Source organism: Notolepis coatsorum (assembly GCF_963971535.1).
Source record: "Notolepis coatsorum genome assembly, chromosome: 16".
Taxonomy (NCBI): domain Eukaryota; kingdom Metazoa; phylum Chordata; class Actinopteri; order Aulopiformes; family Paralepididae; genus Notolepis; species Notolepis coatsorum.
In genome coordinates, this window is record NC_140180.1 from 71,707,652 (window position 1) to 71,721,511 (window position 13,860).

A 13,860-nucleotide genomic window follows, 5' to 3' on the forward strand; every position below is an offset into this window, starting at 1 on the left:
TATCATAGCAATTAGTTGTATTTAATATAGATCATATCGACATTGGTAATATTGCTTATCGGCCATAACAAAATGTTCATATTGGTGCATCCCTAGTACTAATTAATGTCTGTGCTGAGTGGATGACATGTCAAAAGGGCCTATTCAGCCTCTTGGGAGGATGATCAGATAAGAAACAGATTAGATCAGATTATTACAACATAGTCCACTACACATTTATTTTTCTATTTGGAAAACACATGGCATGATGGCAGAGTGTGTGTACGCATTGGTTAATGCATAATTCAGCGGTACATGCATGCCATTGCCTACGCAATGCATCAGTTACAGTTTGGAAAGCTGTGTTGTATTTTGAGACAGTGTACGGATTCCTCTTCATGAGTCACCTGTCCCTAATCCGTACAACAACTTATTTTCCTTCTCTGTAAGCAGTCACATAGCGTTTCTATTATTGTTTTATTTAACTTCTGTATCTCTCACCTCCTTTCCCTCCCTCTCCTTTCATCTCTATTTCTGGGGGTAATGGTTTGCATCGTCATTCTAACCGCTAAAACAGTCTAAACACTAGTGCCGTCTGGTTTCAAGGCCTTTAATTGGCCGTTCTCCCTCAAGACCGGGATCTCCTTGACCTTGACCTGGGCCACCTGCTTCAGGGTGCTGCCCCTCGACGGACGGCACAGGACGGACAGGCGGCTTCGGAAGCCTTCTCCCGAGAAGAAGTAGAGCAGGGGGTCGAAACAGGAATTGGAGGCAGCCAAAGACAGCGTCAACACCACAGACTTTTGCATGGCTACCCGCTCGTCGCAGGAGGTGTCGGTGCGGGCCAGGAAGCTGAGGTGGAGGGTGCGCTGGATGTGGTAGGGCGTGAAGCTGACGAGGAAAGCCAGCAGGACGATGACCAGCATGCGGATGGCCTTGGTGCCCATGTCGCGCTGGTGGCGGGCGATGCTGTTACGGGACAACAGGGTGCGGATGATGGCGGCGTAGCAGAGCAGGATGATTAGGAAGGGCAGGATGAAGCCCACCACCAGGGAGAAGTAGTTGAGCATAACCAGTTTAGTCAAGGCCTTAGGCCGAAAGGGGGGCTCGAAGCACTTAGTCCTGTTGGTGACAGGGTCTACATGCTGACCGGTCATTAGGAAGGGTGAGGACACAGTACAGATAAACACCCAGATACACACGCACACCAGGCGCGCGCGGTTCTCCGTCACCAACCGTAGGTTCAGCACGGGGAAGACGACGGCTATGAAACGTGTGACAGACATGGCCGCCATGAAGAAGATGCTGCAGTAGAGGTTCACATAGAGGGCATAGGAGCTGATGCGACAAAGGAAGTCTCCCATGTTCCATTGACCCTTGTTGACATAGTAGAGGACACGGAGTGGCAGTGTGCTCACACACAGCAGGTCAGACACAGCCAGGTTCAGCATGTACACGTGGAAGGGGGAGCTCTGGCGGTAGGTCCTGATCAGAACCACCAGGGCAAAGCTGTTCCCCACGAAGCCAAACACAGTGATGACAGAGTACGCTGTAGAGTACACCTGGTTACGGAACTCATCGATGGACGGACACTGACTAGAGTTAGTAGTAGAGACTGTAGAGGTATCCCACTCACTGTCCATCAGATTCATCTCTGGACACCGGTGGCACTGAGAGAGAGAGAGAGAGAGAGAGAGAGAGAGAGAGAGAGAGAGAGAGAGAGAGAGAGAGAGAGAGAGAGAGAGAGAGAGAGAGAGAGAGAGAGAGAGAGAGAGAGAGAGAGAGAGAAACAGCCAGAGAGAGAAAACAAGGGAATGAACCATACAGTAGTGTAGAGCAGTGAAGATACTGTGCAGTAGGAGTGTAATTTATTTTCTGCATCTTTTTTGTCCTTCCTTTGCAAGTTCCAGACAGACTGCATGCTCAGCTGTTTAATTGACAGCTCTGTAGAATCACTCTTCCCACATTGTTGCCACACAAATTAATTAAATAATGACAGTATTTTTTTGCATCTAGCATCTATTCAAATTCAAGTTCAAGTTTCTTTATTGGTCATATGTAGGTTAATACAAGGTCAACGGTACAATGAAATGTGTTGGACAAGAGAGCAGGTCAGCTCAGCAGTAGGAGCAGAAAGGTAAAATAGCTTCTAGCAGACTTACCGGTAATCATTTTAGAATATTTCTGCTAATGAAGTGAAATATTTATTATCATCAACTATCCAGTCTTGGCTTTAGGCAGAATCAAGTGGTTATTTATATTTCTAACATGATTCATTCATTCATTGCGCACTAGTTAGATGACATGTTGCGCATGTTATGACTTTGAAAGTCTACCATTTCCACAGCAAAGTAACAATACGATACGTCGGTCATGAATATTTGAGGAAATTTCATGGTCGACGTCATCGATGACATGGACTCATCGTTGTAGGCCTAGCCAAGAAAAACACGCTGACGTCAAAACAATAGTTCAGTGTGTTGGTTTCCCAGTCGCTCGCGCCCCACACTTTGAGAACACTGAGTTACAGACAAGTTAAAAAAAATTAAATAACCAGGACAAAACACAGATGAAAATAAAGAAAATCTGTTAAAACAGACATAATAAATAAATAGGACAAAACACATTAAAAACAAAATAGAGAAAATAGTTTTTAATTGTCCATAGTAGTGGGGTATTGGTTTTTAGTGTGAGTTGATTATAGTTGATTCACTCTTACAGACTTACAACGCAATCCCAAGAGTCGCATTACACTGGACCCCAGTAGGCAAAAGAAAGAAAGGGAGGCCTAAAACGACATGGCGTAGGACTATAGAGAAGGAGCTCCAGCAAAACCACCAGAGCTGGGGGACCATAGAGAAGATGGCCAAAGACAGATGCAAGTGGAGAAACTTTGTTGCTGCCCTATGCGCCAGCCGGCGTAATGGGGATAAGTAGACTGAAGCTGACTCTAGATTAGTACTCCCACTTTGCTGTGTGTGAGTGAGTGTTATTTGTGTGCGTATGTGTGTGTACATTTACTATAGGCTACTCTTTTTTACATGGATTAGGCTAATTCGCTTTAGCAATCCTGATTCCTAAGCCTATTTCATTTAAAAGGAAGATAATTAATTTACATATGTATATATATCATATTTGATCAAGTCAAGAAAATACGACAACGTTTATCTCGCTCTTGGCGAGATTTTTCTCTATTTTTTAAAGAGCACACATGGTCTGAGTGTCTATTGAACTGTATTGTTATGTATGTTATTGTTCTAGCAAAAGGATTGCACATTTCATAATTTCTTTCCTGAGTTTTTGGTTATTGTTACTGATGCAGCATGGGGGAGGGGGGGTAAAGGCAGATAAGATAACAACATAAATAGTAATAATAATAGAGTAGAACATAGTAATAATAGTGGAATGGCAGAATTAAATAAATAATAATAGTAGTAGTAGTAATAATAATGTATGTGTGTGTGAGAGGAAGAATGAGAGAGAGCAAGGTTGTGACTGAAAGTAAATTTCAATTAAAGAAAAACACACAATCAAACAAGTTCTACAGGGTGTCACAGAGGTGCTTTATTAACCCTTTCACTGCCGCAATACCAAAACGGTTAACCCTTTCACTGTGACAATTCACAGAAGGTTAACCCTTTCACTGCCACACAACAGAAGGTTAACCCTTTACTATCACACAACCGAAGGTCACCGTCGGTTGTGTGATAGTAAAGGGTTAACCTTCTGTCGTGTGGCAGTGAAAGGGTTAAAGGATCTGTCTGACTGTGGTGTTAGAGGAATTTTCTTGTGACACAGACAATTTTTAAAGTCCTGTGTCGCAAGTTGCTATGATGGTAAGTATGTTATAGCCTTACCTACCATCTTTTCCAATAGATGATGTCATAAAAAAGCCTTAGATTTGGCACATTGGAATCTTGCTCTTAGGATACATTGCAGTATTTAATATTATTAAAACTGTGTTGAATTATTAAACATTATTTTATATAACTAATATACACGCGGCATGGTGATGTAGTGGTTAACACTGTCGCCTCACAGCTAGAAGGTCGTGGGTTCGATTCCCGCTTGGGGACCAGGTTGCCGCGTTGCCAGTTACCCAGTTGGGTATCTCCCGGGCCTTTCTGTGTGGGGTTTGTTCTCCCGGTGCTCGCAAGGGTTTCCCCTCCCCCGATAAGATAAACCCAATGGAGAAACATGCACAACAGATCGCTAACGCTGTCGCGTCCCTGACGAAGACGGACAGCAGCACTTGGATTGGTACCCGGGCGCGGCGCTCGCCGCAGCCCTTGTCTGCTCCCGGCTGCCCTTGGGGGGGAAGGACGAGGGAGGTGCAGAGAACATTTCGTCAGCGACTCAGTGTGTTCCTTTGGGTCGCCCATCGCATGTGTGTGTGTGTTAATCTGATGACAAATAAAGACTTATACTTATATATAACATAATTTTCATTCCCCATAGGCCATGGGTTGATGGGGATCATGGGGCTTGGGGACGTTTATGAAGGCATCAAAGCCTTTAATGATCTGAAACGCCAATATGATCTACAACCAGACCAGTATCATTTTGGGAAATATTTACAGCTAAGAAACTTGTTAGTTGAAACCTGTGGGTTTGTCTCAACAGCTCCCCCTAGTGTAGGTGTGCTGGAACAATTAATGAGGGTCTTTGGTAATATTTTTGATAGAAATCTACCCCCATAGACGTGAGACTGAGGCCACGTTATCATACACTTCTGAAAGTTTCAGGTAAGAGCTCATCCAATCCAAGAGTTTTGGCAGGAAAATAATGAAATTGTTTTGCAAGTTATTTGACACGATATCCCTTTCTCCCCTAGCCTATATATCCTGGGCGATATTGCACTTGATTGATTTAATTTATTTGACAACTTTAAACACATACATTTTAAGAAAGCTTCTCATACACATTCATTGAAAAAAAAGTTATCAAGTTCAAGTTTCAAGTTTCTTTAATAGTTGTCATACAGAAGTACAGAATACTTTCATACAAAATGCTTCTTACTGTTACGCTCCAGAGACTGTGCTAGACAAGATAGTATCAAATAACATAGTATAGCATGTAAATTAGAAGTAGAAAATGAGGTCACAGTGTTCAGTATAGACATATGTACAATGTTCGATGCAGAATAGACGTAACTGAGTTACCATATAATATACAATACTATGCAGTGTACTAATGTACAATACTATATAGTGCAAAGCAGAAATGGGATGAGGTACAATTTAGGTACAATTTACAGTAAGGTGTACGAGTTGTAGTGCAATCCTTCATCAATAAATATAAAGTGTGGGGAGTGGGTGCTACAGTGTGTTTGTTTAAAGTGAGTGTGTGCTATAAAGTGTGGGGAGTGGGTGCTACAGTGTGTTTGTTTAAAGTGAGTGTGTGCGTGTGGATGTGTGTGCTATGTGCGTTTGATGGTTGTTGTGTAGTGTTCATTGTTCGTTGAGCAGCCTGATGGCCTGGGGATAGAAGCTTCTTCTGAGTCTTTCTGTGCTCGCCTTGAGACTCCGGTATCGCTTGCCTGACCGCAGCAGTTCAAAGAGGCAGTTGTTCGGGTGACTGGAGTCTTTAATGATTCTCTTAGCCTTGCCCCTGCACCGCTTGTTGTAAATGTTCTGGAGGGTGGGGAGCCCCCCTCCAATTGTGCGTTCGGCTGAACGTGTCACTCTTTGTAGTCTGCTTCGGTCTTGTGCAGTGCTATTCCCAAACCAGGAGGTGATGTTGCCAGTCAGGATGCTCTCTATTGTACATGAGTAGAAGTTCTTAAGGATCTTCTGACTGACTTGGAACTTCCTTAGGCGCCTGAGGAAGTAGAGGCGTTGTCGTGCCTTCTTCACAACACTGTCAATGTGTGTGGTCCATGTCAAGTCCTCGGATATGTAGGCTCCGAGGTACTTAAAGCTGTTCACTCTCTCAACCGGTGCCCCGTCGATGCTGTAGTCCTTGACCCCCGACCTCCTGAAGTCCACAATCATCTCCTTTGTTTTGCTGACGTTCAGGGAGAGGCTGTTTTCCTGGCACCATCCCGCCAGGACCTTGACCTCTTCCAGGTAGGCCCTCTCGTCGTTGGCAGAGATCAGGCCCACCACCACTGTGTCGTCAGCAAATTTGATGAGATTATTTAAATCTAAAAGTTTATTTCCATTGTGGTCCTTAGACACTTTTGACAGACTTCCCATCATGTGATGCAGAATGCACATAGACAGCACAGCATTAATGCTTAGGCTGTAAACATATTATTTTAGAATGGAACTCGTACACCCAGCTGGGGAGGCCGGCCACCATGGAAGGCCTATATCATTCAGACTCTTAAGTCAAATATAATATTAGATAGAGATTAACGCTCGCTGTGGTGTCAACTATTCCATCGATCTTTTTTTTCTTTCTTTCTTGCAGTTAGCCTGTGCTGTATTTTACTACGTTATTATTATTCACACTTTTAAAGCTGAGTATGATGGGGTGCTATTGTGGGAGTGCTGTTTTTGTCTTTTGTTCATTCTATTTTATTTAGTTAATTTTGGGGGATGAGGTTGTGTACTCACGTATATATACCTTATTGGGAGCCAGCGGTTAACGACCAAAAACGTATATGTTTTTAACTAGTTTTTTCTTTTATTCGCTTTTAATATCCTATTCCATGTCACGGAGCTGTATTTTGCCTGGAAAAGGCATATTGCGACTCCGAAGGTGCAGATCCTAAGGTGCAGATCCTGGTAGTGGCGCTGTCTCGAGAATGCAGTAACCCCTGTTGCAGACCTGGTGCCACACTGAAACAGCTCCGGGCGGACTTTTCTGTTAGCCTGAAGCGAGGGCTTCACCAGATCGCATGGAATACTTTTTGGGACGCCGGATTCATTATGCTAGAGCGTTATGGCGTGTGCCAAATGGACTTATGATCTACCTACCAGATGGCGATCAAATAATTGGACAATTCTTTTTGGAATCCAATCGGCCAAAGGTACGAGCAATTTGACGTCAATTTCAGCTTGATCGTGCAAGGGTTTCATAGCCATACCCCAGTTCAGTGTATGTTGTGGTAATAACGAATGCCGTTATTGGCAATCAATTAATCACAAACGACCCCCCCCCCCCCGCCACCCCCTTTCACACATTCATGATGAAACATAATACCGATCATATGCATTTGGATTTTTAGCGTGTGTAGGGACGAAACGCCAATGGATTTAACGTTATTAGTAGTGCTGTCAGGCGATAAAAAAAAGTTATCTAATTAATTACACGATTTGTAATGAATTAATCTAATTAATCGCATTTTAATCGCATAACCATTTTAGGTCTGACATTCTATATTCTATAATCATATTTCAAATTGCATGTGTCAGATGGCAGAATTCAGTACTGTATCTATAAAAACCTTCTGTTTAATCATCTCCCCTTTATTCATTTTTCAGGTCTGGTCAATTTTAGCATGGTGTTATTCACAGTCAAAGATTTTTTTATTGATATTCTCATTTGGTTCATTACAATTGACTCAAGCCTAGTAACAGACACAGTATTTCTGACATGGGAATACATTTCCTGAGATCCATAGATGTCCCTAGAATCAGATAGCAAATGGACCATTTTAAAGAAAAGTCTGTAAATGTTTATTCTAAGTTCTTATGGAATGAATGAGATAAAAAATATATATATATATATTTATTTTATTTTAATGAATTTAGCGTTAATTTTAATAACGCGATAATTTGCTGTGTAATTAATTAATCTAATTAATGCGATAAACTGACAGCCCTAGTTATTGCGCCTTATAAATAGCCTCACAGGAATTATCCCAGATCATTCCGATATAACACTCATATTCACCACGGTATAAAACGGGAACATATCAATGGATTTTTTTTTATTTTATTGCATATTGAACGGAAGGTTCATACTGTCAATTGACAATGATATTGGATCCATAGCATAAAATATAGGTTTAGCTCTACAAACAACGTGACGCACAATGAACATTTGTAATGGAAAGCTGGCCTTCCTAGAGTGGGGCCCGTCTAATGGCTGGCCCTGAATGTGTGCATGTCATTTATACAATCAGGTGTATTCTATGTGGGGAAATGGGAAGTAGGGAGGTGTTACATGTTAACAACAACATTCGTTTTGGACCCACCAAAATGTTTTAAATGATCAACCATTTTTGGGGGGAAGGGCAATCGTTTTATTCCGCACCTTTCTAAAAGCTCTGTGGATGTTTTATTTATTTATTATTATTATTTCTTTAATACAATTTTTATCTTTAAGCACCATTGCAACACATTTTGTGGGACCATGGATACAAGGTTTATTAGCACCTCCATAACAAATGCGTGTCTACCTGCAGCCGTGACCCTTGCATTATCCCTAAGGGCCAATCGATCGGATATGCTAAAGAATAAGCACATTACATCTTATTGACATTTCAAAATTAGTTTTGCACTATTATTTATCCAGAGAGGTTGACAATATACTGACTGAAGACAGTGTGTGCCCAACCTGATGAATTGAAAATGGGGGACCCTGAGGTAAACAAGACGAAAGTCTTTTTCTGGTCTGCATCCCCTTAACAATTGTTTGTATTGAGCCGTACTGTATTGTACCCATTCTGCAATCTGTTAATAAAGTTTTCAATCAATCAATTCAATCAATCAGTCAACCTCTCTAACTACACATTCACACCCAGACTGGCTTCCCAGTAAAAAATCTTCTACTCTGCAGCTCTACTTATCAAATTTATTTCATCCTCTTGTTCATATCCATACTTATTTGATATAAAATATTCTAAACAGAAATAATTGCATTTGCACAATGCCAGCCTAGCCCATCATCAGTCACCCCCCATCAATCATCCCTCTTATCGATTATCAGCACCACTCAGAGAATAGTAATACAGTACAAGCGTGTGCATAACTTTCTATTAATGTGTCAGCCCACAAACCAGCCATGGAACGACCGGTTTCTTTCTCCCTGCTTCGGCTTTGGGCAGACGGTACACCTACTGTGTATGAATGAATGAATGAAAACTTTATTTAACAGATTGCAGAATGGGTACAATACACAGTATAATATACAGTATCCTTTGATAATCCATGAACTATCGCCAGCCTGTTTGATTGTTCTAAACGATTTTGTCCTGCAAGAGTCCTATTAAAAAGGCGCAACAAATACGACCTTGGCTTTCAACACTTTTTCCCACCGTGTTGGTGAGAGTTGCCTACACGCATTCCGCCCGACACGATTGACGTGTTCTCGTCTTTTAAAATCTGATTTAGATTGCGGCATTGCCGGGTCTCAGTCTGTACCATTATCTTGCTCCGGCAGGAGGACCCGGCACAAATTAAGCCATAACCACACCCTTAGTACACTTTTCATATAACAATTTAGAAGCAGGACACCTAAGTTATTCACCATTCAGTTATATTTATATTGAACTAAACTAGCACATGGTGAGTGAAATTGAATATAAAAATAAACATAAAAACAATAACCACAACATAATGTTGTTTTTTTGTGGAGGACATCTTCGGTTTTGCAGGATTTTTGGAGAAGGCATGGCACCTGAGACAAAACACACTGTATCCTATATAATTGTATTTGAATTCACCTTGTTTTTCTGTTTATTTATTTACATTGAGTACAGCTTGTGTTATATTACGTTTTATTGTATTTTCTTGTATTTTTCTTTTTTTTATGGCCATCTTGGTCTATGTCATTTGTTAAGTAATTGGTAAAGTATATTATTATATACTTATTGTTATGTGTCTTGTAAGCCCATATGGGCTGGGCATACATCTGTATGTAAGACACGAAAATTAAAAATATCAAATCAAATCAAATCAAAATAACAACAACAACAACAACAACAACAACAACAACAACAACAACAACAATAAGTAATAAGACGTTTTACTTTCGCCATCTGACGATAACCAATAACTAAAGAATATTGAACAGTGAAAGAGAATCATATTACCTGAAGTCCTGATCATTAGTCAAGTCAAACTGACCCGCGGATTCCTAGGCAGCAGATCCTACGAGTACGGGACATGCTTGCTTGGAGAGGAACTGTTCATGCTCTGATGCTTTTGAAAGTGACTGCGTCGAGTCGACTACATCAGCATTTGAAATGGGACGGCCTTCCTCGTTTGCAAGGCAACATTCGAGGGTAATGACCTAATCGGTTTTCCTTTCTCAAACCGCAAACACAAAAATGCATAAATGCATTTCCCGCGAATCATCACCAAGCATCTCGTCAGTTGATCCATTATGTCCACATGTATCAGTGTCACAAATAAAATGTTTCCTGTAGTGTTTGTTGTCTATAATAGTCTATAGGTGTTATGTTGACTTTTTGTGTCTACCTGCTTTACAGGTTTTGGTTCCAGAGTCTGTGCTTTTGGGAGAAGAGATGGCACGAGCTGCTCTTCAACCATTCATTTATACAAATGCCTACAATAATGTGGAATATGAATACTTCATATTCCTAGTTTTTAACAATTAATGATTAAATATGCGTATCTACTGTACTATTCCCCCAAACAACACACCCTCAAGACCCCTCCCCTCTACATCTTCTGGACCATGCTCCGGGAGGGTCATCAAAGAGAAGCCATATTCTCGGTCCTTGCTCCACAATGGTGACGAACTTCCCACCAGTTAGGACAGCCGAAGCACTCAAAGGCGGTGTCCATGAGAGGCAGAGGGTAACGGTTCTTGATGGAAACGTTGTTCAATCCCCTATAATCAATGCACGGTCGCTGGGTACCATCCTTTTTTGCTACAAAAAATAACCCAGCGCCGGTAGGAGATGTGGACGGAAGAATATGACCCGCGAGCAGTGCCTCCTGAATGTACGTGTTCATGGACACTGTCTCGGGGCGAGAGAGGGAAAACATACGCCCATGGGAAGGAGATTAATGGGGCAGTCGTATGACCTATGAGGCGGTAGTGCTTTAGCACGCGTTTTACTAAACTAACAGGTCTCAGGCACGCCTACTAAATCGGGATTAGAAGGTAAGACAGAGTCTGCAATGCTCACCACCATCCTGGAGAGAGAAGAGGGAGACAAAAAAGAAGAGGGAGAAGGGGCGGGTCAACTCTCGCCGGATACCGACTTGACGCCGCTCCCCATTGAGAGTTCACCCGTGGCCCAATTAATGTCAGGATTGCGTTCGGCTAACCAGGGGTGACCCAATACAATAACACAGTGAGGAGACATAATGACATAAAATTGTACCCATTCCCACCCACCACCAGCCACCTGAATGCGCAGCTGCGCCGTATGCTGGGTAATAATCCCGTTACCCAGTGGCCTTCCATCCAAAGCCTGGACCGGAATAGGCACCTTCAATGTCTCCAAAGGAATACCCCACTCCTTTGTCAACCCCACATGTATTAGGTTGCCCGCTGCCCCTGAATCTACCAATGCCCTGGTCTTCCTGAAAGATTTCCCACACCCCACAGTGACGTCAAAAAAATGTGAATCATGGGTGAAGGGAGGAAAAAGCCCACCTGCTAACGTCCCTCCTGAACCTAGCGAGCCCTCCCGTTTCCCGACAAAGCCTGACAGCTGCCGAAACGATGACTGGTCCGCCCACACCGGAAGCAGCGCTTCTGCTCGATGTACCTCCGTCTCTCGACGTCCGAAAGCGACAGCGCTCCTAGTTGCATGGGCTCGTCACCCAGTGGCTCACTAGCCTCCTCATGGAACCCAGGATTCATCCGCCCTCTCTCGCCGCTGGCAGGCGAATCTTCCGGTGTGGACTCTGCTGTTGACATCACCCCGGCGGCCGCCAGCCGAGCGATGCTGGCCGTAGCCAACGCTGAATCCGCCGTCTCCTGGGAGGTGATGGACAGACCCCCCAGGCAACCCAGCTCGGCGCTCACCTGCATCTGGCGCTCTGTCACGACTCTCAGGTGGTCCTTCTGCTCCTGGAGTTCCTCCCAGATTTCCTCCGTGGAACTCATCTTGGTCGGTTCTTCTGTTACGACGGTGCCAGGTAAGAGAGTGGAGTTCCAATAGTGGTGGCAATAAGGAGACGGAGAGTAGATATTGCTCTTAACAATAGGTGTATCCTCTTTATTAAGGAATGCACAAGAGCAGCCAGGTAAACAAAAAAACTAAATAATAGAGTACAAGCAAACAGGAATACAAGTCACAGCAGCACTTGTCCTTGGTACCGTCGCATACTGGTTCTGAGAGAGAGTGAAGAACCGACAAGGAATAGAAGAGAACAGGAGTTATTTAAAGTCAGCATTCCCAACATTCCACACGCACCACATAGTGACAGCGAATCAGGCACGTGCACACATAGAGCCCAAGGGATGCTTGAGCACCTGCTTTTTTGAGCCTCATAAAAAAAGTGCCCTTTTTGGATTTTTTTTTACCGTTACACATATAGACTGCCCTTCCAACTGAAAAATGTCAGGATAGAATCAAAATATTAGGTAAAGAGAGAGAGATGCCCAATATTCCATTGCAGTTTGCACGGCCTCCTCAGCGTGCCTCTCCGCGGACCTATATATTTTATGCGTGGGTGGTGATGATGATGATGATGATAGAAACCGCTGTGGTGCATACAGTTGAATGCTGGTATTACACTCATTGAGGGACACGAAGAAGTCAAGTCCGATGGGATTTGGGAATCTCAAATACAAATCGGGATTGGAATAAAAAATGCATTTATATTAAACAATACAGAATATACAGCACTTCTTGGGGTCTGTAGGGTAAGCACTTATTCCCTCCCCCCTGAACATTTATGGAGATTTATGGGCCTTTTAAGTCAGTGATAAAAGTGTCTTTCAAGGATAAGTGAGCTCCTGCACTGATTATTATAGTTCAATATTCAATATTTGATCACCAAAAACCCCCAAAAAGCATAAAAAGGGGGCCCCCCGCCCGAAAAGGGCCCTTATAAATCTGGCTTGCGCGCTACGCACGCTCGGTTAGAACACACACAGGTATAGTGCCCTTTTCAGCCTTTGAGCACCTGCCCCTCTAAAGTCCTGTGCACGTCCCTGCAGCGAATCATAGGTGACAGTCAATAAGTGGCAATTACAGAGAGCAAGTGACAGACATCAGAATGGTGGCAGGATTCTCAGGCCTAACCAGGCCAGAGAACCCAGAACGTTACAACTGTAACCGTTTTATAAAAGCAATAACTCACTTCAGGCCATGGCATATGGTTATTATATTTGCGTCGGGCCAAACTATGCCCCATAGCTGTGATATAATATACCATGGCCTGTCATGAGCTTTTGCTTAAATATGTACCTATTTGTACCTATACACATACACATTGTAGATTTTCAAAACGATACATAAATAAATGACGTATGACTATAAGATAACATACATTATGTACCTTTTTTCCTGTGGTCAATTGGTACTGTATTTACATATTTTAAACGAGATTGGGCTACTGTGAGGAAACATTGTATGTTAGTGAGATACTGCATTATTTGAACTGAGTTCAACCAGCATGCATTCCAATCCTTCTAGGAACTGGGAGCAGATGTTTCTGTGTATCCTGTGCTGTCAGCTCTGCATGAGGCTTCACATTTTATGATCTGTCTAATCATTAATGAATCATTAATAGTTAATACCAGAGTTGTACCCAGGCCAGCGAGCACACTGGTCTCAAACAGCGGCTTCGCTGCCCTTTATTATAAGCATTTGTGCCTCGATGGACATACTGTTGTAATATTTGTATTACATAATTAATATTCAGCTTTCGGTAGTTGAATCAGACTGAATTTAATTTAACTGTTGTTCTCTATTCTGAAGGTTCACAGCAACAGCCAAAAGAAAATCGGGGATGCAGCCTTTGCTAATTACACACCAAAGCTATAGAACACCTTACGGTC

General features: G+C 42.7%; 1 protein-coding gene across 1 annotated transcript; it reads right to left on the reverse strand.

The window, feature by feature from the left end:
* Positions 1–557: 557 nt before the first annotated feature.
* On the reverse strand, positions 558–1,631 carry cysltr1 (cysteinyl leukotriene receptor 1; the record flags this gene model as incomplete). The annotated part of the gene is made up of 1 exon (XM_084332073.1): positions 558–1,631. The coding sequence occupies one exon, from the start codon at positions 1,629–1,631 to the stop codon at positions 558–560; it is 1,074 nt and encodes a 357-aa protein (XP_084188199.1).
* Positions 1,632–13,860: the final 12,229 nt, after the last annotated feature.